At 41.2% G+C, this 27966-nt stretch overlaps 1 protein-coding gene and 1 long non-coding RNA gene across 2 annotated transcripts; one reads left to right on the top strand and one right to left on the bottom strand.

Moving 5' to 3' along the window:
- Position 1: 1 nt before the first annotated feature.
- Positions 2–18986, top strand: LOC148841346 (butyrophilin subfamily 2 member A1-like). Its single transcript, XM_088912168.1, has 10 exons — positions 2–309; positions 1639–1712; positions 3842–4189; positions 4286–4567; positions 5863–5970; positions 7508–7534; positions 9412–9450; positions 11435–11461; positions 11570–11596; positions 12583–18986. Exons 2-10 carry the CDS (start codon positions 1643–1645, stop codon positions 13167–13169), a joined length of 1515 nt encoding a protein of 504 aa, XP_088768294.1. The 5' UTR covers positions 2–309; positions 1639–1642; the 3' UTR covers positions 13170–18986.
- LOC148841345 (uncharacterized) lies at positions 16894–26648 on the bottom strand. Its single transcript, XR_016090882.1, has 7 exons — positions 26478–26648; positions 23419–23499; positions 21193–21243; positions 19749–20154; positions 18318–18587; positions 17301–17351; positions 16894–17190 (listed from the first exon to the last, which is right to left on the bottom strand). It is a non-coding gene; the product is annotated as an uncharacterized LOC148841345 (long non-coding RNA).
- Positions 26649–27966: the final 1318 nt, after the last annotated feature.

Here is a 27966-nt window from a genome sequence, read left to right as displayed (position 1 = left end):
GGGTGGTTTGAACTCAGAACGGGGAAATCGGCTAATAGTTCTTCACTTCAGAGTGGCAGGAGACCTTGGAAACGGTAGCAAATTCGTGCCGTATGGAAACAGTTTAAATTTTCAAGTAGGTTTAAATCAGAAACCAGCTTAGGTCTGAAACTAAATATAAGAACTACAACACGTTCACTAAGGACACAACAATACATTTATGTTGCGTTTCGAAACCGATTGCGCATAGTTTTGGACACCTGGGGGGCCGTTTGCCTTGAAGATTAAGAAGACCCAGAGGATATAAGCATTCCTGCCTCCAGAGCCCAGGTAAACTCTTCCTCATGTCCTTCCTTTGAGCTGCGATAGACCCTCAGAGTTCCCGAACAGTTACGGACACCGATATCCACGGAGGTTCTGAATTGGTACCCCTATAAAACACGTTTTGTTCAGTACAGTGAGAAAGATAAAATAATTCTTTATAACCTAATCATCGTCTTCCCGAGAAATATAAAGTAAAAAACACCTGTGGAAGAATTCTTGATTGAAAAAGGTGCATTTGTTTAAAAATAAAAGCAAATCTAGTATAAATGTACTTGTTTTACAATGTCTTGTACTACACAAAATAATATTTAATTTGGTTTAATATCTCCAGGCCTCCCGGCAAAACATTTTATTAACACGAACTGTAGAGAAAACGCCCCCCCCGATATTATTCATCAGAGCAACACTGGAAAACCCTGACTCCGTCGTTGCACAAGTGCTGACGAAAGAAAAAAACCAACACGTTTCAGCCAGTGTCCGTCGTGGTTAAGACGAGGTTCAGGAGCTGAATCCAAGCATGAACTCTGTCAGGTCGCCCAGACGGCCGAACCCGTCTCTCCTCTAAACGTTTGCTAACGGGTTTGTCCCAGTTCCAGCCGATGAGCGGCTCCACTGTTAATTAGTTGGTAATTAGTAATTCTTCCCAGCTCTGGTTGAAGAGCAGTTGCTAACTACTGTTTGTCCCGAGTGCCCCGGAAGTGGAAGTGGACCACAGGACAAGAGTAGTATACTGTAAATAGCCTACTATAAAAATGGAGTCCTTTTTTTATCTCTTCTGTGTAAAACGGGACTGCAGTGCATAACCCCCCTGTGAGGTGATTGGTGCAAATGCAAGATTATTTTCTTTTCTGGGGGGGGGGGGGAATCCTGGAAAAAGAAAAAGGAGTTTTTTTTTTTAATTCTCAAGAAAAACAAAGGCATCTTCTTTCTCTGCTGAGAAAGTGGAAGCTGATTTTTTGTTACTTTTGCAGTTTCTTTCGCTTCCCTTATTCACTGGTACTGTATAGAGAGAGTGGAGCAGGTGCTACAACAGGTCACCTGGATGTCCCCGACCCAGCACGAGGCTATCAGGGTCCAGCAGGAAGCCACGGGGGTCCAAGAGGGAGCGATCTGGCTGCATCTGGAAGATCAGCACCTCAGCCAGCAGCTAATGTGGACTGAACTGCAAAGGCTGAGCGTAGTGCTGCCAAACTTCTTAAAATAATAGCTGAAAGCCATTTACATGAACTGACTACACTTTAACGTTCGCTTCATTCCTAAATGGAGGGCTGAACACCTGCTCTGCACCTGTGAATTGTGAAGGTATTTTCAGTGATTGCTTGTTGTCTTTGACAGTGACATGGGCAGATTCCTGAAGAGGCTGTGTCTTTTCTTCCTCAGTTTCCTGCCAGTCATTCTGACACAAACAGGTGAGAGAACTGCTGGTGATTATTGCTGGCATAGTGGTGCAGTAGTGAGGATTACTGGGGCCTGGGGCCCTGGGTTCATTCCAGTCCTTGGGTGTTATCTGTGTGGAGTGTGTATGTTCTCACATTCACATGGGTTTGCTCTGGTTTCCTCCCGCAGTCCAAAAACACGCTGGTGGGTTAACTGGCTTCTGGGAAGACAGGCCCTGGTGTGAGTGTGTGTGCTCTGCAATGGACAGGCCTCCTGTCCAGGGAGAATCTTGCCTTGTGCTCGTTGCTTGCTGGTGTAGGGATGTGAGGGTTTTAATTCACCGTGACAATTAGAACTTGGAAGAGTAAATTGCGAGAGTTCTTGACAACTGTGAGGAATCAAATCTAATCATTGACACTCTCACACGCAGTATACAATTTATTGACACAACCCGAAAGCCATGATCTTTGAACTTCCCTCTGAGAAGGTGGAGCTGGCTGGGCTGGTCCCTGGTCCGACCTGGCAGCTGCTTGCTCTGTGCTGGGAGTGTCCCAGGCAGAGAGAAGAGAGAACACAGACTAGTGTTGCTGAGGACCACTCTGCTAGAAGTCACTGTCACTGTATTTTGGTTTTTAAAAACAGTTAGGCTCATTCCAGCTATAACGTTTGCTAAATATACTTGGATATTCAGGATGTTGTCAAAAAAAGAGTCCAGCTGCCTTATTTCTTTGATCAGGCGAAAATAACAGTGGGTTCACAAACACAAGATTTTCTTCTTGTGCATAAAAAATGTCTCGGTTAGGATTCTGCTTTTTACTGACTCTGTCTCAGCCCGGCATCTTGGAGAGCAGTTTAAGTCCTGACTCGGACTTCTTGCAGTCACGTGGTTGGAAAAGGCAGGTCACTAGTTCAGATGGAGAGAGACAATGAGCAGTGAGTTGAGGTGGGTGTTAGCTTTTAGGTGCGATGGCTCAGGATGCTATCATGTATAGTCCTGGTACCCACCCTGCTGGTCCCTCGTTGGTGGATCTTCCTCTGGGTGATGTACAGTGACCTTTGGCCCATTTTCTTGGGGAGAGACGGACTACAGACTGAGTGGAGCCTATCTGTGCTTTATATCATTAGATGGTTCAGTATTGGACACAGATTTTCAAGGTCTCTTATAGGAGGGTCCTCTTAGCCACATTCCTTTACATTTACACAGAGTTCCTAGCCACCACGTCAAGCAACAGAACGATTTTTAGAAATCTTAATACTTAATTCTGAGTGAATAATGTGACTTGCTGCTACAGTTGAATAGGCTCCAGCTCCCCTGCGACTCTGAATTGGATGAAGCAGAAAGAGAATGGATGTGTGTATTGATATGATTGTTTATTGATCCCTGATGCCCATAAGCAAATGTCCATTTACAAACCTGAACTCCAGCTTTGCACAGAACATTGTACTGAATCCTTTCTGGGCATTTTCAGATTTTAAGAAATATTTGATGGAAAATAAAACCATTGCTATGTCAGAGTGTTCTGTTGCATGTGCACAGTGCCTTTTTTGACAGTATTCACTCCCTTCTAATGATCTCATATTCTAATTGCAAATGATGTGCTCACTTTTGTACAGTGAATATTTGTAATTACATTCTCGAATGCTTAATATCTTTATGAGTTGCAGAACTCAAATGTCAGCGAAAACTAAAAAATACAATTTTTCAGATGCATAAGATACAAGTATATAAAGGTAAATGAGTGGCATCTTACAGAAAAAGCTGTAATACTGATAAAAATACAGGAAAATAAAAATATAACAGGAAAATTACGTGAGACAAAATGGCCAGATGTTAAAATATATCGGAGATAAACATGACTTCTAATAATAATTTTAATTTAGTCTCGTTGTATAATAAATATATTATTTGTCTCCTTGCTCTTTCTGTGCAGAGACATTGCTACTGTATAAGATGAGAACAGTCTGTATGTCAGAGGGAACCATTTAGCCTGTCTTGCACATTGGTAGTTTAGCAGTTACATCAGAGTTAAAATTTCATTCAACTGTTTCCTAAAAGTGTCCAGAGTTTAGGCTTCAAGCACCTAGCTGGGAGGCCTGTACCAGACACCCACCCCTCTTTGAGCAAAGAAGTGTTTCCTATTCTCTGCTCTGTTTCTTTCAGTCAAGAGAGTTGTCATTGGCTCTAAACAGCCCCTCCTTGCCTCTCCTGGTGGTGACGTCACCCTGCCCTGTCACATCTACCCCAGAGCCAGTGCTGTGGACATGGAGGTGAGGTGGTACCGACAGGTCATCCAGACTCCTGTCCACCTGTACGAGGATGGAAGAGACCGTACTGACGTTCAGGATAGGGATTACAGGAGTCGCACTTATCTTGATAGAGCTGGGCTGCACGATGGGGATCTGTCTCTTAAACTGAACAACCTCCAGGTCTCTGACAATGGGCTCTATAACTGCCTAGCCACTGATGGACTGTGGTATGGAAGAGGACAGGCTGAACTGGTTGTAAGAGGTCAGTATTGCCTTGATGACAATTAAAATCCAACCCGCTGGCACCCAGATGTGTGTCAATAAGTGGCAGATTAAAAAAACGGTGTGTGTCCTGCAGCTCTGGGCTCCCAGCCCACAGTGACTCTGAATGGGACCGAAGCAGAGCAGCCCCGCCTCCTGTGCCGATCTGAGGACTGGCACCCTCCGCCCGCGCTGACCTGGGCAGATGGGCACGGAAACGATGTGACGGCACTGTCCAGCACCGCAGTGGAGCGGGACAGCCGGGGGTTCCTCCGGGTCAGCAGCCACATCCCAGTCAGACCGCAGTCCGGCGTCTTCGCCTGTCTGCTGAGAAGCACAGCCCCCGAGTCTGACGGGGAGACCCAGGTCCATGTATCCAGTGAGTACTGAACAAGCTGAAATTCTGGGCAATGGCATGTACTTTACAATCTGATCATAGGTTTCTAGTTTGTTTATTACATAAGAACAAAAAATGTACATTTACTGTAAACACCAGAATCCATGTTGTATTTGAATACCATGTTATAGTTGAAAAACAGCCCTCAGTTATTAATTTACATTTTTGTTCGTAGCACTACAATCTAAAGTTGGAGCCCTGAATCCTCGAGATGTATATGGAAGTAGAGGAAGGAATGTGATAGTCGTCCAAAATATCTTGAAACGAAGGGACCATGCTTGTTTGGTAGTTTACTAGATTATCATGGGTGGGAAGCCTACTTTAGACTTTCACAACTCTTTGTATAATGTTTTTCTGTTCTCTTTCCTCAATTTCATTTCAGTTTCCATTTGTGATCCTGTGTTGTTGTTTCATCTCCTGGTGAACTAGCCCCCTCCGCAGACCCTAGATACAACCCTTTTATTATAGGATTTTATATACTTAAATCACAGATTAATTTGTGAAATTAAGAATATAAGCAAAAGAAGAAGTGGTTTTTGTGGGAGACTTCAATTTTCCACACACAGACTGGGAAATATCAGTAGCAGAAAATGAAACGGTAGATGGTTAATGACAGCTTTCTTTAATTAATAGTTCATTGGCAATATATGCTTTGCTCATCAATCATACATATGGTGGTAACGTAATTTACACTAAGGATAAGCCCATCTGAGGAAAACCGTTAACATTGCAAGATAATAAGCCAAACAATTGCATGGTATCAGTAGGTACTCATGACATCCCTCGCACAATACATTCTAAATGCTTTGATTGGACTTATCATTCTAAATATGAAGTTTATTATTTTTGTCTAAGTACAGTGAAATGCACATTGATGTCAAAGTCCAGTGTGTTTGCATTAGTTGGGCCAAGAGGAAGAAGGGAGATAATCCTGTCCTTGGGAGACATACAGTATGGACAGCAGGCCAAATCCCGATGCCAATCTGACTTAATTAAGGCATCGCAAAGCTGATTCCCCTGAATGCATCCTTCAGCACTCTTTACTGAAAAGCCCAACTATACCACTGCAAGTCAGGAACTGTCAAAACCCTAAAACCCTGGAGTGCTTTGCTTGTTTAGCCCTCTAAATAAAATTATGGTAGAACCAATGTTCAATGTTTAAAACGTGCAATGTGAACTTATTTGTAAGTTATCCTGTCTCTCCTTGATTTGTAATGAGCCGGATTACAGATCAGGAAATCCAATGACGGGAGGTTTCTTTCTCTGTGATTTTCCAGAAGATTTTTTCCCTGCAGTCTCAGGATGGGCGGTGACTCTGTTCATAATGCTGGTTCTTGCTGTGGCAGCACTCCCCCTTCTGGTGATCCAGTGGAGAAGGATGAACAGTATGTGAACCATTTATGTCCATGTATATGGCCATACCACCCAATCCTGCGGGTCCAATCTTGTCTAGTATTAACAGAGTACATCATGGTTTAGAATTGTGCTACTCTGTGATCAGAACAGTTCAGAGTACATACTAAGCACCCTGCATACTAATAATATATGAAAATGGCTTTGCCTTAGAACCGGAAGCTCAAGAGACTTCACTTGTCGGTGTGACTTGGGTCTCCTGCCCTCTCACTGTAGCAGTTGAATACTGTGATGTTCAGGGTTCAAGGAAACTCTTTGCCTCCATTAGTGAAGAAGCAGTCCTCAGCCATGCAGCTGCTACGATTTGGTTTCCGTCAGGCAAATCCACATGGTGACTTTTGACATAGACTGTTGTCACTATTCTTCACCATTATATATCTGAACTAATGTCGTTAAGATGTTGGGGACACAACTTGAGCAAGTTTGGAAAAAGTGTTGTACTTGGCGTTTCGTGTACATGGAGGTGAGCATCAGCGCTGAGACCTTTTTATGATATTTTATCTTTGCATCTGTTCAATAACTGCATTAACAATCAAGCACAACTCATCCTCTCCTCAGGGGAAGATCAAATCAGCAAGTGTCTGATTAAGATGAGTATGTTGAAAATGTTGATTAAAATGACAGTATCTTTAAAGATTCGTAAGTTAAGATAAAAGTAGGTGTAAGGATAGAGTACAAATAGGCAGGCCCAGGAAAACAGACACACGAACACAGCAGTGAGGTACAAAACCTTGTGAAACCCGTGCTCTTTATTTACAGTGCAGGGAAACGCAAACAAAACAAAAGCCCTAAGCTCCTTTTAAAACTCCTGACTGACCTCTACAGCTTCCTAACCAGCCCACCGGGCATCTAAGTGCTTACCAGCCTCAAAACAAAACACATTTTAAACTGCAGTCTCTCCCTCAGACTTTTCACAAAAACCCCCAGTCTCTCCCTGAGGCTCCCTCGTCCCCCAGACAGCAAATCAAAGCTGAGGGCTTGTGAGGCCTCTGGGCTCTGGGTGAGAGAGGCGTATGGAGGCTAGGAGCTCCAGACAGGCCTGTGAGTGAAACTACTCATTGTGCGCTGAGGAGATAAGTATCTACTCTGGGCAGAAGCTAAAGTGTGATTGAGAAATAAAACTGGGGGCTATTGAGGAGTTTATTCTAATTTCCCTCCTGAGTCCCATCTCATGTCACATGAAACCATATGAATTTCTTTTACATGATTCTCTAATCATTGGCATGTTACTATGCTGAATAATATAAGTATTAAAACCACACACCACTGTGATACCACTATTAATAATTGCTCACGCTTATATACAGTAGCACTTTTCTGGGCACTCCACTTGAAGCACTTTACAGGTAGCAAGGCCTCCCCTCCACATCTGCAGGGCATACAGAATTCACTTTTAGAAGTGAAAATGGATGGATGGAATGTGACAGGAGATATGGTTCGTTTTTTGAGAAAAAAAATGTAAATAGAAAACTAAAATGTGTACTGATACATGGCTATTTTTTCTTTCAGAGCTGGAGAAAATTTGTGAAAGAAATGGTAAGTCAGTCAATAATAAAATTCTGAGGTTGTCTCTGAATTTTGAATGTCAGATATCAGACATATTCATGGAAATTATTCCAGGCTTCTGTTCAAACCTTAAATACGTTTTTGAGCTCATTTAGAAAGTCTGTGTAAAACAAACAGTGAAATTACAGGTCCATGTGTAAGGTGTTACTCAAAAAACTGTAGATGACTAAAAATATAGATGTAGATTCACTTTTTGAGAAATGGAGAAAAAGGCTGCCTGCAGTTGAAAGATGTTGTAGTTGGAGAATGGGGAATGCTGAAATAACATGTTTAAGTTGACTTCTTTCTAGGGTCATATAATGTATTTTGCAACACAACATATTTAGTCTTAACATAAAATTTAACATGATGACCTAGTGATACAGTGGTCAGTATTGCTGACCTGCATTCAATTATAGGCCTGGGGTGCTGTCTGTGTGGAGTTTGCATGTTCATTATGCTATCTGTCGATCACGTTTTTTATTTAAATTAATCACCATAATTGTGCTGGAAAATAAAAATAACTCGTTTTCCTTTTCATTTTACTTAACCACTCTTTCAGCTTTGACACTATTTTCAAAATTAACCAAATTTACAATCATAAGAAATACAAGAAAAGAAGACCTTGAAATTTTTTAAAAACACAATACCCACCTACTGTATGTTATAACAAAGTCTTGTAAAACATTTGTATCCTAATCTTCCTGTTGGTCTGTAAAACTGGGAACTAAACTTAATGTTTTATTTTCAAAAACTGTGTGTTAATGTTGTGTGTTATAATATCACACTGGGGCAGCCTATTCGCGCAGTGGTTAGTATTGCTGTGTGGAGTTTGCATGTTCTCCCTGTGTTCATGTGGGTTTCCTCTGGGTGCTCTGGTTTCCTCCCACAGCCAAAGACTGGTGGGTTAATTGGCTTCTGGGAAAATTGGCCCTGGTGTGAGTGTCTGTGTGCTCTGTGATGGACTGAAGTCCTGTCCAGGGTGTACCCTGCCTTGTGCCCTTTGCTAGCAGGATAGGGTGTGGCTTGCCCATGACCCTGTATTAGATCAAACTCTTTTCATGCATTACTGATGACTTTTTCCTGTTGATACAGTTCTGATCTTTCATGATCTGTCCTGTAGTGACCAGCAGTCATACGATATATGAAATGTAAGCAGGGTGATAAATACAGCATTCAGCTGGGACTTGTTGGAGAAATTGTTCCGCTTCCCCTTAAAAGAGTCATTTTTTATTTTTATCTATCATGCTTCCCTGTGCAGATTGGCAGCATTCCAGCATCACGCATATCTTCCTCTTCCCTATTTGCCAAATATAATGTCTTTTAACACCATTGGTTACTTAGTTTCGTAGCCATAGCATTCCTACTGTATATAACAGACTATAGAATTTCATAGAAGTCCTTGTGTCCAGCATTCTTCCATTCCAGTGCAAACCATCTGTAAAATACTGCAGCGCCAGCAGAAAAACTGTGTACAAAGTTCACAAAGACCCTCTCAACAGACTGAAAGATAAACGGTATTTTCAGTGGGTTGTTTCAGTATCTCTGTACTCCAGAACATGTCTGTGGCTTCACACAACTGAGTGTTTTGTCATCACGTGAATGCATGTCTGGTACCCAGCTGTGTTCATTGAGCATCTTTTACCGGCCGTGTTCAGCATACAGTATGTTAAAGCAATTATTTTTAAAAACAAGAGAGTAACACCACAGCCTCCATTTTCCTTTTTAGATTTTGAATGTCTTTATTTATGGTTGCATTAAAAACTGTGCATTTTCTAAAGCTCATTCTGTGGTGTTGTTTATACTCATTTGTTAATTTTACTCTTGTTTAAGTGTGAAGGGTTTTCTAACACGTTTGGTTATTGCAGCCATGCATGCGGCCATTTTTATACTTCAGAAAGAACAGGGTAAGTGTTTTTTTAATGATTTTATTAATAATAATAAACTTTATTTTATATAGCGCCTTTAAAGGTGGCTTCTCAAAGTGCTTTACAGAATGACAACAACAACAATAAATAAAAAGAATACACAAGATAAAACACAATTACAATACACAGAGGAGACTGGGGATGGTGGTACTACAATAAGTAAAGTAGAAGCAGAGGGGTAAAGAATGGAACCAGTTAAGTAAAGGCTCTTCTAAAGAAGAAGTCTGGATTTGAAGGAGTTTAGAGAAGGTGACTCTGATATCCTTGGGCATAGAGTTCCAGAACTTGGGGGCATAACAGGAGAAGGCCCTGTCACCCATACAATGTAGACGGGCTTGGGGGACAGTTAGGAGACCAGAATTAGAAGAGCGAAGGTTGTGAGATGGGGAGCAGGGCGATAAAAGTTCAGACAGGTACTGAGGTGCCCAGCCATGCAGAGCCTCATAGGTGAGCATGAGGATTTTAAAGTCCGCACGGAATTTGACAGGAAGCCAGTGCAAGGACTCCAGGATAGGAGTAATGTGAGCACTTGCACTAGACCTGGTCAGGATTCTGGCTGCCGAATTTTGGACATATTGGAGTTTGTTCAATGTAGATTTAGATGCCCCAGTGAGCAGAGCATTACAGTAGTCAATTTGAGAGAACACAAATGTGTTGATCAGCTTTTCAGCCACAGTTAGTGATATTTCTGAGGTGAAAAAAAGATGTTTTGACAATATGCTGCACATGTGGGTCGAATGTTAAACCAGAATCGAATATCACCCCAAGGTTTTCTAATTTAGACTGAAGCTCAAGTACAGAACCATCTACAGATAGGGTTACAGGACTGGCTTTACGAAGTTGATGGGAGGTGCCAATAAGAATTACTTCAGTGTTGTCACAGTTAAGATGAAGGAAATTTTGAGTCATCAAAGTTTTTATGTCAGTGATGCAATTGGATAGAATAGAGACGCCACGTCAGTGTCAGGTTTAGTATGGATGTATATTTGAGTATCATCAGCATAGGAATGATAGCTGAGGTCATGTGATCTTAAAAGCTGATCAAGTGGAATCAAGTGGGTGGTGTATATTAAAGACCGCTAGAATAAGGATCCTTTTTAACATAAGGCATAAAAATGAGAGTAAATCCGCAAACCCACCTAAAAAGGCTTCGCTGGGTTTGGGTGGTCTATAAACTATGGCAATGATAGTTGATTGGGGGATAGAGACATTTATAACAAGGGACTCAAAAGAAGAGGGGGGAGGTATAGTAATAGGACTTAAATTGTAAAAAAGTTTGTAAATAATAATGATGCCCCCGCCTCTGCCTGAGAGACGCCGAAGATCAAACAAGCCATACCCAGGAGGGACTAGTTGGTTAAACAGCAGTCCATCGTTTTGTCTGTGCCAGGCAAATAATGGGCATTTTAAAAAATCATTGAATATTGAATCGTTTGCTTGCTAGATTCACAAATACACCTGTCTGTTCTTATCGTTATTGTTACTAGGTTTAAAGCATTGTGAATATTTGTTCCAACACATAGTAATGTTGTCATTTCATTGGAGTTCTGAAGTAAATATGCAAAAAATCCACTCTAAAGTGGGGAAAAATAGGTTCGGGGACAAACAAAATATTGAGTTTGAAGTCAATTATTTAACAGAGGTCTTTTACATTGATTTGTACAGTATGGGCACTAGTTTTTATACAGAGTTCATCCTTCAAAACTGCAGGAATCAGTTCCAATGAGTGGACTTTGGTTTACAGTATTAAAGTAATGAGTATTACAGGAGGCAGAGAGGCAGGGAGACAAAGCAGTACAGAGAGAAAGGTTTGAAAAAAAATTTATAATTTAGTGAAGAAAGCTGAAGTTGGAAAATATAGGAATAGAACGGAAAATTGTGTGCTACGATGACCTGTTAGTTTGTAACTGCTAAGTAGTTTTTAAAAAGCTCAGGTAATGATGCTTTACTTTCAATTTTACAGATGCAGTTAGACATACTCTTACATCAGGTAAGTAAACTGTGTGGAAAACGCAGCCACTGATAAAGACTAATATTTGCCATCTTATTGAGAAGCACTGAGTGCTGTGAGTTTACACGGTCCTTCTCTCTGTTCCAGAGTGGCAGTGGCTGTGCAGTGCAGCAGGTAGGACTGTTTCCTCCCTCGATGATGATGATGATGAAGACAGTCATTGCTGGTCAATTGTGGCACACGGGGGCATTTTTTCAAAGCTGGGGGTTCTGGGATTATAGAGGGCATTGCTGTGCAAGAGCAGTGTTCTAATGAAATCTGTAGTTCAGATCCACAAATGAATATGAGACGGGAGTATAGAATCTCAGCTCATGTCATTGGGTATTCTTTTACATCCATGTTTAGCCATGTTAAACAATGTCATTTATTGAGTTCAATCCTCTCATTTCAGTTGTGCATAAATGCATAGGTGCTTTTCAGTTAAACAGCTTAAGCTTTTACGAGATTAGCCAGGTTAAGACAAGTGAAATTCTTTTCATCATGATGAACTTCTTGGAGTTCCACCTGACTTTGTTGTGGATTCCATGTTTTGATTTGTCTGGCCTAGCAATCCTGGAGGAGAAACTGCAATATTTACAAATTATCACTTACATAACTCAGAGACTGATGTGTTGAGCTCAGCTTAACCCTTAATGCACAGTTCTGCATCTTTAACTACTCTGGGCTTTTTCACAAAGCAGGTTTAACTAATTCAGGATTTTCTCAAGTTATCTGGAGAGAATTAACCCAACAACTGAGCTCAGGTTAACTCAGGTTTAAGTTATCCGATTCAAGCAACAAAGGTTTAAATAATCTGACTAACTGTGCCTTTACGCCCTGCTTTAGTACACAAGGTGGGTTGAGTATCAAATCCTTCACCTGTGCCAAAGAACCCGCCTCTTAACCCAACGATCATGAAAATTAGGAAGATCTTTTGTAATAGTAAGGAGCTATACTCTAATCACTGCCGAAGCCAGAGAAGACTTCTGGCAAACAATCACTGACCAGTTGAATGTCTAAGTTAAGGATGTTAATGGTGGATGGAGGGAAGGCTGGCTGGATGAACGGCTCTTGAGTGCTGGTGTTTAGCGTCCGATGTTTCCTGGTTTTGCTCCCCACAGCTGCTGTGACTCTGGACCCCGACACAGCGCACGGCGAGCTGACCCTGTCTGAAGACGGGATGAAAATGAGAGTGGGCGGGTGGCACAGTGTCCCCGACAGTCCACACAGGTTTGATTACTGGGACTGTGCTGTGAGCAGGCAGGGCTTCACCTCAGGGAGGCACTACTGGGAGGTGGAGAGCAACAGCATGTGGACCATAGGAGTCAGCCGAGAATCTGCCGAGAGGAAAGGGATGTTCAGCTTCACTCCCCAGGAGGGCTATTGGGGTCTGGAAACGGATTCTTCTTCTTTCTGTGCTCTGACTGCCCCTCAAACCCCCCTCCCCCTCCGGCTGCTGCCCAAAACTCTGGGGGTCTGTGTAGACATGGAAGAGAGGCAGGTCTCCTTTTACAACGTGGAGTCCAGAGCTCATATCTACACCTTCGCCGCCATGGACCTGAGAGAGGGGGAGAAAATCTATCCGTTTTTCCGGACCCTGGATTGGAACAAAGACCTCGTGTTACTGTCTCCTCAGCTCTGCACATCAGACTGCCCACTGACTCCTGAGGCAGCGAGTGCCGATAATGACAAAACACTGAAAGAATAGGTATCATTTAAGTAAGCAAGTGCAATTTATTATAAAATGGAGTTTTACAATACTGTAAGTTGCGTTCTGGCGCACTATGGCTGCCGTCGTATCATCCAGGTGGATGCTGCACATTGGTGGTGGTGGAGGAGAGTCCCCATTACCTGTAAAGCGCTTTGAGTGGAGTGTCCAGAAAAACGCTATATAAGTGTAAGGAATTATTATTAATATTATTATTAAAAACCTGCACGTGGATATTGTAACAGAATGGAACATGGTCTTGTTTTAACAAGGCCTCCCTCTAAACAGATGACTCCTGAGGCACAAGCACATGAAAATCGCAATGCACAGCAAAGATATTGTGCCAAGAGGCTTTATTTAGACAAAAGCATCTATTCCCAACAGAGGAACAAGTAATAGGTTTATTCCATGCTGAAAAGAGAAGAGAGAAAACACAACGTTGCGGATGTGGAGTCACACTGGCACCCTTCCAGCCACAGGCGCAGATCCTTAGCCACAGAGCCACCGCACCGCCCTGTTACATACAGTATTACTTAAATTGAAGCAAATAGGAGATTCACCCTATATGGCTAATATGTAAAGTTTGCTTTCTGCCAGTAATTCAAACTTCTGTCTGTTTCTGTCTGTTTCCCCTTATTGTTTCTGCAAGCGGAATCCTCTCTGGTTTCATTTTTTTCCTTCGATTTCTTTACATTATTAGTTTTTTTTCTGAATTGTCTTTACCGGGCTGGCCGGCCAGCCATACCCCTTTTTTTGGTTTCGACTAGGAGCTTCATTTTCTCCACCTGCCCACATCATATCTCCCTCTCTGAATCCCCTGATCTAGCAGCAGTTTGCTGTAGTATTAGAAGCAGTAGCTCTGACAGTTTGCTGTAGTATTAGAAGCAGTAGCTCTGACAGTTTGCTGTAGTATTAGAAGCAATAGCAGTAGCTCTAACAGTTTCCTGTAGTATTAGAAGCAGTAGCTCTGACAGTTTGCTGTAGTATTAGAAGCAGTAGCTCTGACAGTTTGCTGTAGTATTAGAAGCAGTAGCACTGACAGTTTCCTGTAGTATTAGAAGCAGTAGCTCTAACAGTTTCCTGTAGTATTAGAAGCAGTAGCTCTAACAGTTTGCTGTAGTATTAGAAGCAGTAGCTCTAACAGTTTGCTGTAGTATTAGAAGCAGTAGCTCTGACAGTTTGCTGTAGTATTAGAAGCAGTAGCTCTGACAGTTTGCTGTAGTATTAGAAGCAGTAGCTCTGACAGTTTGCTGTAGTATTAGAAGCAGTAGCTCGGACAGTTTCCTGTAGTATTAGAAGCAGTAGCTCTGACAGTTTGCTGTAGTATTAGAAGCAGTAGCTCTGACAGTTTGCTGTAGTATTAGAAGCAATAGCAGTAGCTCTGACAGTTTGCTGTAGTATTAGAAGCAGTAGCTCTAACAGGTTCCTGTAGTATTAGAAGCAGTAGCTCTAACAGTTTCCTGTAGTATTAGAAGCAGTAGCTCTAACAGTTTGCTGTAGTATTAGAAGCAGTAGCTCTGACAGTTTGCTGTAGTATTAGAAGCAGTAGCTCGGACAGTTTGCTGTAGTATTAGAAGCAGTAGCTCGGACAGTTTCCTGTAGTATTAGAAGCAGTAGCTCGGACAGTTTCCTGTAGTATTAGAAGCAGTAGCTCTAACAGTTTGCTGTAGTATTAGAAGCAGTAGCTCTGACAGTTTGCTGTAGTATTAGAAGCAGTAGCTCTGACAGTTTGCTGTAGTATTAGAAGCAATAGCTCTAACAGTTTGCTGTAGTATTAGAAGCAGTAGCTCTGACAGTTTGCTGTAGTATTAGAAGCAGTAGCTCTGACAGTTTCCTGTAGTATTAGAAGCAGTAGCTTGGACAGTTTCCTGTAGTATTAGAAGCAGTAGCTCTAACAGTTTGCTGTAGTATTAGAAGCAGTAGCTCTGACAGTTTGCTGTAGTATTAGAAGCAATAGCTCTGACAGTTTGCTGTAGTATTAGAAGCAGTAGCTCTGACAGTTTGCTGTAGTATTAGAAGCAATAGCAGTAGCTCTAACAGTTTGCTATAGCAGGAGTTTGCTGTATTATTAGTAGCAGTGGTATTCGAAACAGACTGTTAACTCTGGGTGAGATGAGAGGCTAGAAGTCTGTTTACATTATTTTATTTGTTTCAATTGCTACTTTGATCTACTTCCTAGTTTTTGCTGGGCATTACAAGTAACCCTTTTAATGATGTGACAGGGTGGCACTGCCTGCTATCTGCAGTCATGTCAGTCCAGAGGCATTTCTTAATCAAATCTGCATTCAGAGATGCTCTTATACCAGTTAGGAATGATATTACTCTCACAGCCTCAGGCTTAAAGTAGTACTGTTTCAGTTTGTATAGAATAAGATCAGCATGAAGCCATAAAAGTAATATTAAAAGCGTTCACTGTTGTGGCAGGCGGGACTTTCGAGGGATTGTAATAACACCACTCTGCCACTAGAGGCCGCCAAAGCGCCTCTATTGCTTCTAAAAGCAGATGATGAGTTATTGCTGAAGGGGTTACTTTTCCCATTTGTATATTGTAAAAAAACGAAGTAAATCTACCAGGACCCATAAGCATGATTCAAGGATTCTGAGTAGATACTTTAGTTGGCAAATTCACTAATAAATCGAAGACATTCCTTTAGCTTGGTGTTGTGTGCTCGAACCTTACTTTGCAGATTGTCCAGGAAACAGATAGGCATTGGGACACTTTGTGAGGCCTTTCAGGAGTTAGAATTTTTGCATCAAGTCCCATTGTAGTCTTCTCTGCTCACAGCTTTTCTCTGGCCTAATTCCAGAGCAGTAATACCTCTTCTCTAACACGACAATCAAACGGTACACATTATTCTAAATACAGCCTAAAGAGTGCATTATACAATTTTACAATTACATCCCTCGATTTAAATTCTACACTTCTGACTAGCATCATACTTAGTTTGCCTTTTTTTATCAGGTTGTTTCAGAAGTAGTCTTTTTGAAAACGATTGAATGGCCTCTGTCCTAGTAGTGGTCCACATGATTTCAGAGTAAATACCCCTTCAGTATCTTTGTAAGTTCCCTCCATCGAGTGGTCAAGGTGAATTTCAAACAGACATTCAACCATGAAGACCAAGGACCTTTCAAAACAAAAGCAAACAGTCTGTCCTCCTCAGCTTTGATCAAATGGTTTGATCATTGATTTCCTGTAGTTTTCTATGATTTCACTGTGCTTTACTACTGTACATTGAATAGTCTATATGACAGCCTATGACAGTCTGTACCTTCAGAAACCTGATGTATTATGATGTTACAGGTTGTGAATCTTGCGAAGTGCTATTATTGGTCAGAATATTTCAGATTTCACAGATTGTTGTACGTGTGAAATGTTTCACATGTGGATGTTTGCCCATGATGCCTTACGGCATGTAGGAGCACCAACATCGTGTTGCTGTTTCCATTACATTCGTTTTTTACAGGAAAAGGTTGTTAGCCTTGTGCCCAACTTCCAACATGGAGGACCTGGCACCCGATGTGGGACACGAACCCTCTACCCTGAGATTATGAGTCTCATGCTCTACCAACGGAGCTAGTCGGGGCTCATTATTTCACATGTACAATGTTTAAAATGTAGTTGCACACAAGCATCTCACGGAAAAAGAAAATACAACAGCTAGTTGAAGTTAAAAAAGTTTTCAAAGAAGAGCAAAAAAACAAAATGGCTGAACTCAGGTAGATCAGAAAGAAAGACTATGCAACTATTTTAATTGTTTATAGATGAGCGGTTTACAGGTTTACCAGGTCCAGGTAAGTAATTGAGCTCATCAAGGTGACGAATTTCCTGGGAGAACGGTAGAAATAGTACAATGCATGTACTATTGGGGGATAGCTGATAATGTTATGGTTTCCGGCATCACCTCCCCAGAAAAGAGATGCTCTCTTCTTATTAACCAGAGACAGAGCAAGGCAATTACCAACAATAAGAAAGAGATTCCAATGATGATGCATGAAAATTCTCGAGATCGGCTATTTCTTTCTGAAAGAAAAAATACATTTTTTTACAAAGTCAGTCAGTCTCATATTGAGCAACTTTTAAAAAAAATATAGTGTTGATGTATGGCATATATTTGTTTACATGCTACTTACCTTGGTTACTTTTTGTCTCCTGAGCTTTATTATCTGAAGGCTGACCGTCACCTGCCAGTAGATCAAATCAGTTACAACTGCAGGACCTCAAGTGTTTGAGAGAAAAGTGAGCTTTGCAACACTGTGGGTCATATGTGTGGGATCACAAAACCCATATTATATAACATAAATACCACACATTTTTTGCAACATTTGATCATTTCACACAAATTAAAAGGACCAATGAAGGGGGAGTAAAGAGATAAACCTAAGACTGATCCCAGTCAGTCTTACTGTGTTTGTTAATTTTTGAAATATGAATAAAAAAAATAAAATACTTATTAGTTCAACAGTTTTCAACTTAAGATATTGCACAATATCAGTCTAAATCCCTTTATGTATTTTTCTTAATTACCCCACCTCATGCATGTTCAAAATAAGTATGAATGATTATATAATGATTAAGATGGCATGAAATATCTTGCCAAATGATTTAATGTTTATTTCCTTCATTGATAAGCCAAAGACATTTTGTTCCCTCTAAATGAGGAGTATTTCACTGACAAGGTTCAGGGCAAAGCTGCTTAAAATTGAGTTTGCTGGAGCATTCTGGGATAAAATCCCAAGAAGACCCCTCAGTTACTTCATCCCTTTGCTGGTACTACAAGATCAGTTATCAGGAAGCCTTAATGAAAATGATTACACTTACCTGACAATGAAAGAAGGAAAAGGGAAAGGTAAAGTGCATACAGGGACAAAGAATTCATACAGACAAATGTTGAGTTCTTAGGAGTGTATATATACATTTAAATTTCAATATAAGTAGACATAATTTTCTAATTATTAGGTCTCTCTTAGATCTCAAATTTGTTTGAAGAAATGGCCAGAGATCCTACTCATGAGATACAAATAAATGGACATTTTTATGTTACAATGGCATTTTATGAGCAATATCTGATCTGTGAAAGAACTGACCCACGACCCACAGTGTTATCACACCAACAATACAAGGTTTTTTGAAATACAGGGGGATCTTACCTTCCACAGTGAGTGACACAGTGTTGATTGCCTTCTGACTGTCAGAGCACTTCACTGTGTAGTTCCCTTGGTCGTTTGGCTTGACTTTGTGTAGTGTCAAGGTCTTATCCATCATGGTGAAACGCGTATTATATGGGTTAGTGCACAGATTCATCCGGTTTGTCACATTACATATGAGATTGTGGCTGAAAAACACTTTGACGTCGTCTCCTGTGAACAGATTCACAGTCAAGTCGCCTCCGCTTGGTATCTTATGGTGTTCAGATCGACCTGAAATTGAGTTAAAAGGATTAATTAGGATATGTTTAATAATTAGTATATGAGGTTTAATTATTTTAAAATTAAAATGCATTGAGCAACTTGCTAACATTACTTAAAGGGGAACTGCAGTTCCAGTTTCTCAGACCGGTTATTAAATCTCAGTAACAAAATAAACAAATTCTGAATTAAGCACAAAATTGTGAACTTTGTGAATGTACTGCATAGTCACCATTTTGTCGCAAAGTACTATGTAGTTGTGCGAGCGAGAGTTCCCATGAATTACGACGTGACGCGGCCCTTCCTGCTCGCTAGACACCGTAATGACTAATGTAATGCAATGTACGAGCTCATAAGTACAGCAACGTTATTTCACAGTATTTCTATTGGATTAAAAGAGATGTATTCACAGGCCTGCTTGTTTACAATGTCATAGAGCCACTAAACCTCACCCGACGTATTGTATCACACATAAGGCGCTGTGCTTACCTGGAGGTTTTGTCTATTTTGTGATGTAAATTGGAGGTTTTACACATTACTGTGTACATTTAACTTTTATTGTGGTTTGAAAATCATTAATACTGATTCTTTCTAACCCCAATGTATAAAAACAGCATTGCAGTTCCCCTTCAATATAGAAGTTTGCAGTCTGCTGTTTTTGAGGACATTCACTTCAAGCAGTGGAACGGAGTCATAAAACAAATCATCTTTGTGGAGTAAAGCTTTTTTATATTGAGATAAAGCATTAACACTAATACTATTAGTCTGCACATTTTCATTCGCTCTTACAAAAACTCTTCTAGGGACAGCATGAGCTAGTAATTGAACACGCTACAATATATAGTTTCAGAAGGAACCTATCACTTACTGTATAAGCATAACAAATTCACAAGGTTATTAGCAATAATATTATGAAAATGTATGAATATCCTATTGCTGTCATGTTCACACAAAGTTGAGGACGAAAGAAATCCCAGGCAAGTCTGTGGCCCTTGTTGACTGTAGAGTGATGCTTATGGACTGATGTGTCTTACTTGGATCTCCTCACTTCTGTATTCAAGTTAATAGAGCAAAGTGCTCAGTATGAGTTCTGTGTCCACCTGAGACTCCTGATACCTTACAGCCTCATCACTGCCATGTACAAATACAGAGATTAGGTTACTCTGTGCCTACCTTGGACAGTCAGTCTGATACTTGCACATTTCTTCATGTTCTCTGCTTCTGTTCTTTGTATGGAGCATTCATAGTTGCCTTCATCAGAAAACTGGACTGACTCGATGGTCACGGAAAAGTTTCCTTTCCTAAGATGTTCTTCTCCAAAGGTCAGGTTTCTTTTATTCTTGATGACACTTCCATTATAGAACGTAAAAACCTCCTCGCCACGATATTTCCATAAACTATATACATCATGCGAGGGGTGTTCTGCATCACATAACAGGGTGGCTGACTCTCCAAATTTCACGGCCGTTGTTGTGTCATATGGCTCCGAGGAGGCTAAACACAAAACGGAGACTGCGAGACAAGATGGACAGATCCTTCTCGCAAGAGAATTAAACATTGTATGGAGTGTGTAATGAACCTTTGGAAGGGATGACAACAACAAAGTTCAATCAGACTCAGCTGTCAGTAATTAGCAACACTCTTAACGTCATTTCCTCTCCTACAACACCATAAACACTATACATGATCCCCTTCTGTCCCTCGCATCCCATCCACATCTTTACATCCAGCTCATCTCCATTTGTAAGTGCCCCTTGGGCACTCCTCACTCTGCAGGGGTGTCAGGAGGTTAGCACTTAGCCAGGCACTCCAAACACTCCCTAATCCTTTCAGTACACTTAATTCCTGGGTGTTGTTATTCCTACTGAACATATATACATTCCATACTGCATACTGTATGTGTAAGACTGATAACTCAGCCTGAATTACTCTACTAAAACATTGGATATTTTAAGACATTGGGAATGAAAGCCTTATGTCTTTTTACACCACTGCAAAATTGTGAATTCCGCCAAGTGATTAGACAGTGTGGACACCAGGTTCACCAGCACTTCAACTTTTAAGAACTGACATCCACTGTTGTACTAAACTGATGCCTAACTAGCAAAAACCGACGGCATTACTAGCATATCCTACTGTCTGGAGAAGAAACAAAATAACAAGCCCTGGATTCCCATTTGATTTGAAACAAGTGACAGAAACATGTAAGAGTGAAAAGCAAAGCTATATTAATATCCAATTTCAATATCTGAGCCACCTCAGCTCAGTTGACTCTGGTTCCCATGGCGATAAGAGACCATGTGACTGCTCCCCCCTGGATGGGATACTGGTCCATTGTAGCGATGTTGGGCCCTATTTATACAGCTGGGTGGACTGGAGCAAGTGGGGTAAAGTATCTCACTCAAGGTACACCTGCAGTGTCTTCAGCTGGGACTCGAACCCACAACCCAGCCAGAGACTTACCCACCACACTATAGCACACCTCTGTTAGCATTAACACTCAATGCTAATATTAAACAAATCACATTCCAGTTATCCAGATTCCAAAGTATACTTTGTGAGCCAAACTGTGGCGAACAGTAACTTTAATTTCATTTCAGGGTTTGACAATATTTACCTGAAAAAATGAAGCTCAGCAAGATCCAGGCTAGCATTGTCCCGAAAACATCTAAAGACAAAATAATAATAATAATAATAACGGTCACCACTCTATAGAACAGATCTGAACTGGAATCTGTACAGAGAAGAGCAACCAGATACATTCCAGGGTTGATAGGAGTGTCCCACACTGACAGGTTGAAGGAACTGATTCTCTTTAGTCTGAAGGGAGTGTCCCACACTGACAGGCTGAAGGAAGTGAGTCTCTTTAGTCTGAAGGGAGTGTCCCACACTGACAGGCTGAAGGAAGTGAGTCTCTTTAGTCTGAAGGGAGTGTCCCACACTGACAGGCTGAAGGAACTGATTCTCTTTAGTCTGAAGGGAGTGTCCCACACTGACAGGCTGAAGGAAGTGAGTCTCTTTAGTCTGAAGGGAGTGTCCCACACTGACAGGCTGAAGGAACTGAGTCTCTTTAGTCTGAAGGGAGTGTCCCACACTGACAGGCTAATATTGCATACTAATATGACTCCAGATAGAAGTTGTCTAGGAAGAAGTGAGACTGAATAATAAAGTACACAGCAATAACGGACAAGAAAGTAAATCAAGTGTAAATCACTTCATCTCTCGAAAATTGATTTGTAAACAGATCTTTCTATTACTTCTTTAAATACTAACACATGTGTGAAATGAGTTAAGCTACCAAAACAGCTTTTTCCAGATTTAGAAAATAAAGGTGACAAACAAGAGGAACCATGTGGCCCATCTAACACATTTGGTACTTAGTAACTAATTGATCCCAGGATCTCATCCTGTTTCTTGAAAGAAACCACAGCACAGGCTTCAAGAACATGGCTGGGTAGCTTGCTCCACACTCCCACAACCTTTTGTGTAAAGAAGAGACTCCTCTCTCATTTTTAAGCACTTCCATATTGTTTCCACTCTTGCCCTCTGGTTTGTGTTTCAGTGTTCATTCTGAAGAAATCCACTGGGTTGACTTTGTCAGTGACTTTGAGGATTTTGAATACTTATATACTTGAAACTCAATTATCTCTGTTCAAGACTAAAATGTTTCAGTTCCTTCAGCCTATCAGTGTAGGACACCCCCTTCAGACTAAAGAGACTCAGTTCCTTCAGCCTGACAGTGCGGGACACTCCCTTCAGACTAAAGAGACTCAGTTCCTTCAGCCTGACAGTGCGGGACACTCCCTTCAGACTAAACAGACTCAGTTCCTTCAGCCTGTCAGTGTAGGACACTCCCTTCAGACTAAAGAGACTCAGTTCCTTCAACCTGTCAGTGTGGGACACTCCCTTCAGACTGAAGAGACTCAGTTCCTCCAGCCTCTCAGTGTATGGCACTCCCTTCAGACTGAAGAGACTCAGTTCCTCCAGCCTCTCAGTGTATGGCACTCCCTTCAGACTGAAGAGAATCAGTTCCTTCAGCCTGTCAGTGTGGGAGCTGGTTTGGTGAGAGAAGGGGACGAATAGCCCAGGGAGGAGGAGGAGGAATGAGGAAGAGATCTAGAGAAAGATTTAGCAGAAGGCATAGTGGGTCGCAGCAGAAGTGGGTTGAAGTAGTTCAGGTGGGTAGCTGTGTAAGCATGCGTAGGCTGTCAAGGAACAAGTAAAGGTTTTTTCCATGCTGAAAAGAGAACCTTCTTCAGGTATGACACACCTGAAGAAGGCTGCATAGCTGAATTGTTGTGTCTCTTTTCTTCTCTTTTCAGCATGGAATAAACCTTTACTTGTTCCTGTGCAGCCTACGCATGCTGACACAGCTACCCGCCTGAACTACTGATACAAGATCTCTGCTTCATGCATGTGGGCCTCCTGCAAATGAACAATATGAATTTTCCGTCCATTTTTAACTATCAACAGAGTTGCAGGGCATCCAGAGCCTATTCAGACAGGCAACGGGCGCAAGATGGGTCACACCCTGGGTGAGATGCCAGTCCATCTCAAAGGCATGCACACAGAAACACACATGCGCACGCTCACACCAGAGCCAGTTTTCCCAGAAGCAAATTAACCCACCAGCATGTCTTTGGACTGTGGGATGAAATCGGAGCACCCAGAGGAAACCCACATGATCATTGGGAGAACATACAAACTCCACACACATATTTGGAATTGAACCCAGGGCCCTGAACGGGGAATATTACTAAAAAAATTGGCTTGCATACGCAGATACGGAAAAAAAAACAGTAAACAGGTCCAAGCACTCAGTTTCAGCTTCTGATGTTCTTACCCTGCCGACTGGATAGTATTCCTCGACACCGTTGCCCAAACCTTCACCTCAGCAGGGGAGGCTGGCTGGATTCTGCAGCACCTAAGGAGCACAAGAAAACCCACAGATGTAATGAGAGCTGTGCAATACAAAGTAGTCAAGAAACACCAAAAGTCTGGTAAGCCAGTACGCAATTTTCCATTGGACATGAGAACATGAAAAGCTGGCAGGAGTCCGCCTTCCTTCCAGGGAACTTACGAATGTTTCCCGGCCTCTTATATAACCTCCTCTCCCAGAAGGCCACTCTCCCTTAAAAGAAAGTTGCCCCTTTGTGCAATAGCAGCCAAACAAACCATCCAAATATAGCAAGGTGCCGAAGCAATTAATATTTAGCATCATTTTTGACAATGCAAATGAACTATTAATTATATATGTCCTAGCAGTACCCTTTCAGCTTATGGTCAGCAGCCATTTCATCACTGCTGATGTGGCAATTTCAGTGTCCTTAAACTCTGACAGGTTATTAGGTTACTGGCAGCCATCTTAGATTCTCCACCTGGACTCAACTGGGAGACAAAACCTTTGTCTCCGGCACGACACAAAACTTCAAGGATAAAGGGAACATGGCAATGATTTGTGGAAAAAGGAAAAGGTAGCACCCATATGTCATACGTATCTCATACACGCATACAAAATTATAGGAAGGACACAGGAAAGGCCTTGAATCTCATAACAGAGAGGAGGTACACTGTCACAAGGCCTTTCAGGAAACTACATAAACATTCACATTCTTCCCATGTGTAGCTTCCATGCTCATGCAATATGTACAGTATATCTTTTTAATACCGGCATACAAAGTCACAAAGTCAAAGTCACACACCTGAAGATGGCTCCACAACCAAAACATCGTGTTTCTATTCTTCTCTTTTCAGCCTGGAATACGCCTGAACTTGTTCCTTTGCTGCCTACACATGCTGACGCAGCTCCCTGCTTGAACTTCCACAAAGTCATTTAACACTTATCAGTGTTGAATTTAAATTGCCAAATGTCAGCCCAGTCCATGATGTTTTCCAAGTCTCTTTGTATCTCCCGTGATGCTTGTTTCTGTTTGCCTCTCCCCATTTTTTATCTTCTGCAAATTCACCTAGTTCACTAACTGTGACAGAATTTAAATCAGAAGAAAAGACCGAGTAACATCCTTATAACGGACTCCTGCAGATCCCCTGCTTATATCCACCCATTCAGAGGCTATGCCCCTTCCAATGAGGATCAGTTGACTATTTGCTGACCAGTTCTCACGTAGCACGAGTGTATGTACAGTCTTTCTGCCCTGGGTTGAAAGACTTTATCGGAAGATTGCGGTACAGTACGTTGAGGTGTAAATTCTCTTCACTCCCTCCTACAGGACTTCCGTCCTGGCCTGAGCTGGCAGTGTGCTGAGCATTACTGTGTTTATCACCCTGATTTCAACTGTTCTGATCTGCACCCCCGTCTGGTCCTCCCACGCTGACCTCTCCCTCATTTCCCCTGCACAGCCAGAGAGGGTTCACAGCCACAGCAGTTTGTTATTTTAATAATGGGCAGCCCGGTGGCGCAGGGGTCAGCATTGCTGGGGCCCTGGGATCAATTGCAGACTTGGGGTGCTGTGTGTGTGGAGTTTGTATGTTCTCCCTGTGTTTGTGTGGGTTCCCTCCCACAGTCCACAGTATATACTGACAGGTTAATGTGGTGTGAGTGTGTCTGCCCTGTGATGGACTGGCATCCCATCCAGGGTGTACCCTGCCTTGCTCCCTTTGCTTAGAGAGACTTCAAGTGATTAGGAAATGAATGAATGAATGAATGTAGAATCCTATTACTCATAATAATAATAATAATAATTCTTCAAATGACTTTTTCCATCTCATTAACACGAACATCACAAAATATGATTAACTATATTGTTACAGTACCATTTTTTTAAACCACTGTCGTTACATTACCTGTGACTCAGGTACAGAATTTGCTAATCATTGATAACATGATTTGACAGAAATGCCATTAGCTGCTAATAATCATATGAGCAGAAAATACAGAACAGACTCCTTTCGTTTTTTGTGCTTCATGTATTCTTATTATTAAACAGTGCAAATGTTATCTTCAGGTTTCGAGTTCATATAACATGTTTATACAAATTCTTGCTTAAAGATAAATATTTTGAATATAAATAAATCAATATCAGCTTCTCTAATATTACAGATGTAAAACAAATATTGCAGTTCTTGAAGTTATTTTTTTAATCCGACTATTTTCATTATTTCTAATATGTTTTCTTCGATTCCCCCCACCCCATGGAAATCTAATCTTTTCCACTTTTATGCTACTTGTTACACAAACCAATATTATTTTAATAAAATAGTTATTTTCGGTTCTTTGTGACATGAACGCGTTAGTTCGAAGAAAGATTGTTGTCTTTCTTTTTAAGTGAAGTGAAGCTAAAGCACAAATGATTCTGTTTTATCATTCTTCTCCTGAAGTCCTTTCTAGAAAGTCCAGCATGTGCTTACTACGGCAAAACATCGACGCCTTCATTTTTTATCAGAGCTACTGTAGGTAAAGCTCGAGTAACGCGGGTAAAATCGGTGGTGCGATTTGTAATGACTCCAAATGAAGATTTTTCATACGTGAAATTAATAATATTATATAAGTATATATCATTTTAATACATAAGTCATTTGCCCCCACACTGATTCATCTACTTTCTTTTTCAAAAGGGAGCGGTCAGTGCCTTCACATAACTTAAACTGTACACAAAATAACATTTTAAAAATAGTACATCGTATAATGATAAACCGCGCTCAATCTGGATATACCATGTCACGTTTAACATATTTTGGCAAATCTGATCTTTGTTGGCGTTTCAAGTATAGCGAAAATAAAATAACGTGCTGTACCTTTAGGGGAAACTACAACGCCACCCAAAAGTTTAAAAGTTTTCTTGATTCATGAATTTATCTAAATATTTCCTTCATTTCACAGCCCACGCTGAAAACTAGATATCTTACATAGCATACTCTCCTCTCACTCAAAAACAAAACCCATACCGATTTTCCCATCTCTCGTCCTTGGACAGTACGTCCGGAAAAATACAGTAAATTGTCTTCTTTATGAGACTTCCATCCGGCTTTATCCTAATAAGATTTATCCTATTTCTTCTGTTTTACACTTTTATTATGCTTTCACCTTCTCCTGAGTATTTGTAAGCAGCCAGCGATCTTGTAAAATACAAAAGGAAGTAGAGATGTAAAAAATGACGAACGTATTTTAGACACCGCCGTGAGGCATTTGCAGTCTTGACTATTGACTACAACGTTAAACATTGTTATATACATAATACTATATGCCAAATATAATTTCAGTTCTGAAACAGGACACATTTCGCAGAGCGAAAAAATGTTTTCGTTGAAATTAAATATATGTTTAGGGTTAAAATAAGAGGGTAAATCGAACAGGAACGGCAGCTGCTGTAAATTGGAGTAAAAAAATAGAAATCGGGAAGCATACTGCGCTGTGATTGATGTCTTTCTTTTTAAAGAGAATTGAAGCTAAATCACCATTGATTCTGCGTTAATTACACGTACAGTAAGCGAAGCTTAAAATAAATGTATTAACCCAGGTGACAGGTAACCAGGCACAGTGGTGCCATCGTTAGCACTGCTGTCTCGCAGCACTGGGGTCCTAGATTCAATTCCTGGGCAGCCATCTGTGTGGAGTTTGTATGTTCTCCCAGTGTTCAGGTGCTCTGGTTTCTGTCTGTTGTAAAGACATGCTGGTAGGTTGATTAGCTTCTGTAAAACTGGCCCTGGTGTGAGAGTGTGTCTGTGTGTGTCCTATGATGAACTGGCGTCCCATCCAGGGTGTACCCTGCCTTGCGCCTGTTGCTTTCTGGGATAGGCTCCAGGTCTCCCGTGACCCTGTACTGGATAAAGCAGATTAGAAAATGGAGGGAGGGATGAAATCAATTTACCTTTGATTAAGATGTTGGAAATTCAGGACCACGGTTGGGAATCATTGAGTTAAGGAATGAAAGAGTTGACAATAGCTTCTTGTGAATCCGAGCTACCACCTGGTCCATAACTTCCTCCTTTGTTCTTATGCTGAATTTCTTTTGCTCAGTGAAGCACGACCCAGTCCATCCTGGCTCTGTCACGGGAGATATTCAAAGTCTTCACCCTCTTCTAGAGGTGTCTCATTTTACAAATACAGTATGTAGATGTGTGAAAAAAGTGAATTACAAATAGTGTAGACACTTTTTTTTAAAGTTAATATTTTTAATCAAAAACTTGAATTAATTGTAATAAAAAAAACCTCAGGCACTGACACTAAACTCAGCAGATTTCTTCAATATGATAGTGAAACACAAGCCGGAAGGCACACGTGGAAACTATGTGGAGGTACAGTACAATGCATTTACAGTAAAATGGAAAATGGACACATTTCTTTACCCACATCTTTCTGGAAGTATGGAGCAAGCTACTTAGCCCTGCCGTTGAAGTCAATACTGTGGCTTCTTGGCTAGATGAGTCTTAATTA

Source organism: Atractosteus spatula, chromosome 1, assembly GCF_055471065.1.
Source record: "Atractosteus spatula isolate fAtrSpa1 chromosome 1, fAtrSpa1.hap1, whole genome shotgun sequence".
NCBI classification, from domain to species: domain Eukaryota; kingdom Metazoa; phylum Chordata; class Actinopteri; order Semionotiformes; family Lepisosteidae; genus Atractosteus; species Atractosteus spatula.
This window is presented reverse-complemented; position numbering and strand designations above follow the sequence as displayed.

What these genes read in the sequence shown, in the direction of transcription:
- LOC148841346 (XM_088912168.1), top strand. Translation starts at nt 1,643, where the DNA reads ATGGGCAGATTCCTGAAGAGGCTGTGTCTTTTCTTCCTCAGTTTCCTG. An exon ending in GACCCAGGTCCATGTATCCA is followed by an intron (nt 4,568 to 5,862) that starts GTGAGTACTGAA and finishes GTGATTTTCCAG; the next exon opens with AAGATTTTTTCCCTGCAGTC. An exon ending in CCAGTGGAGAAGGATGAACA is followed by an intron (nt 5,971 to 7,507) that starts GTATGTGAACCA and finishes TTTTTCTTTCAG; the next exon opens with AGCTGGAGAAAATTTGTGAA.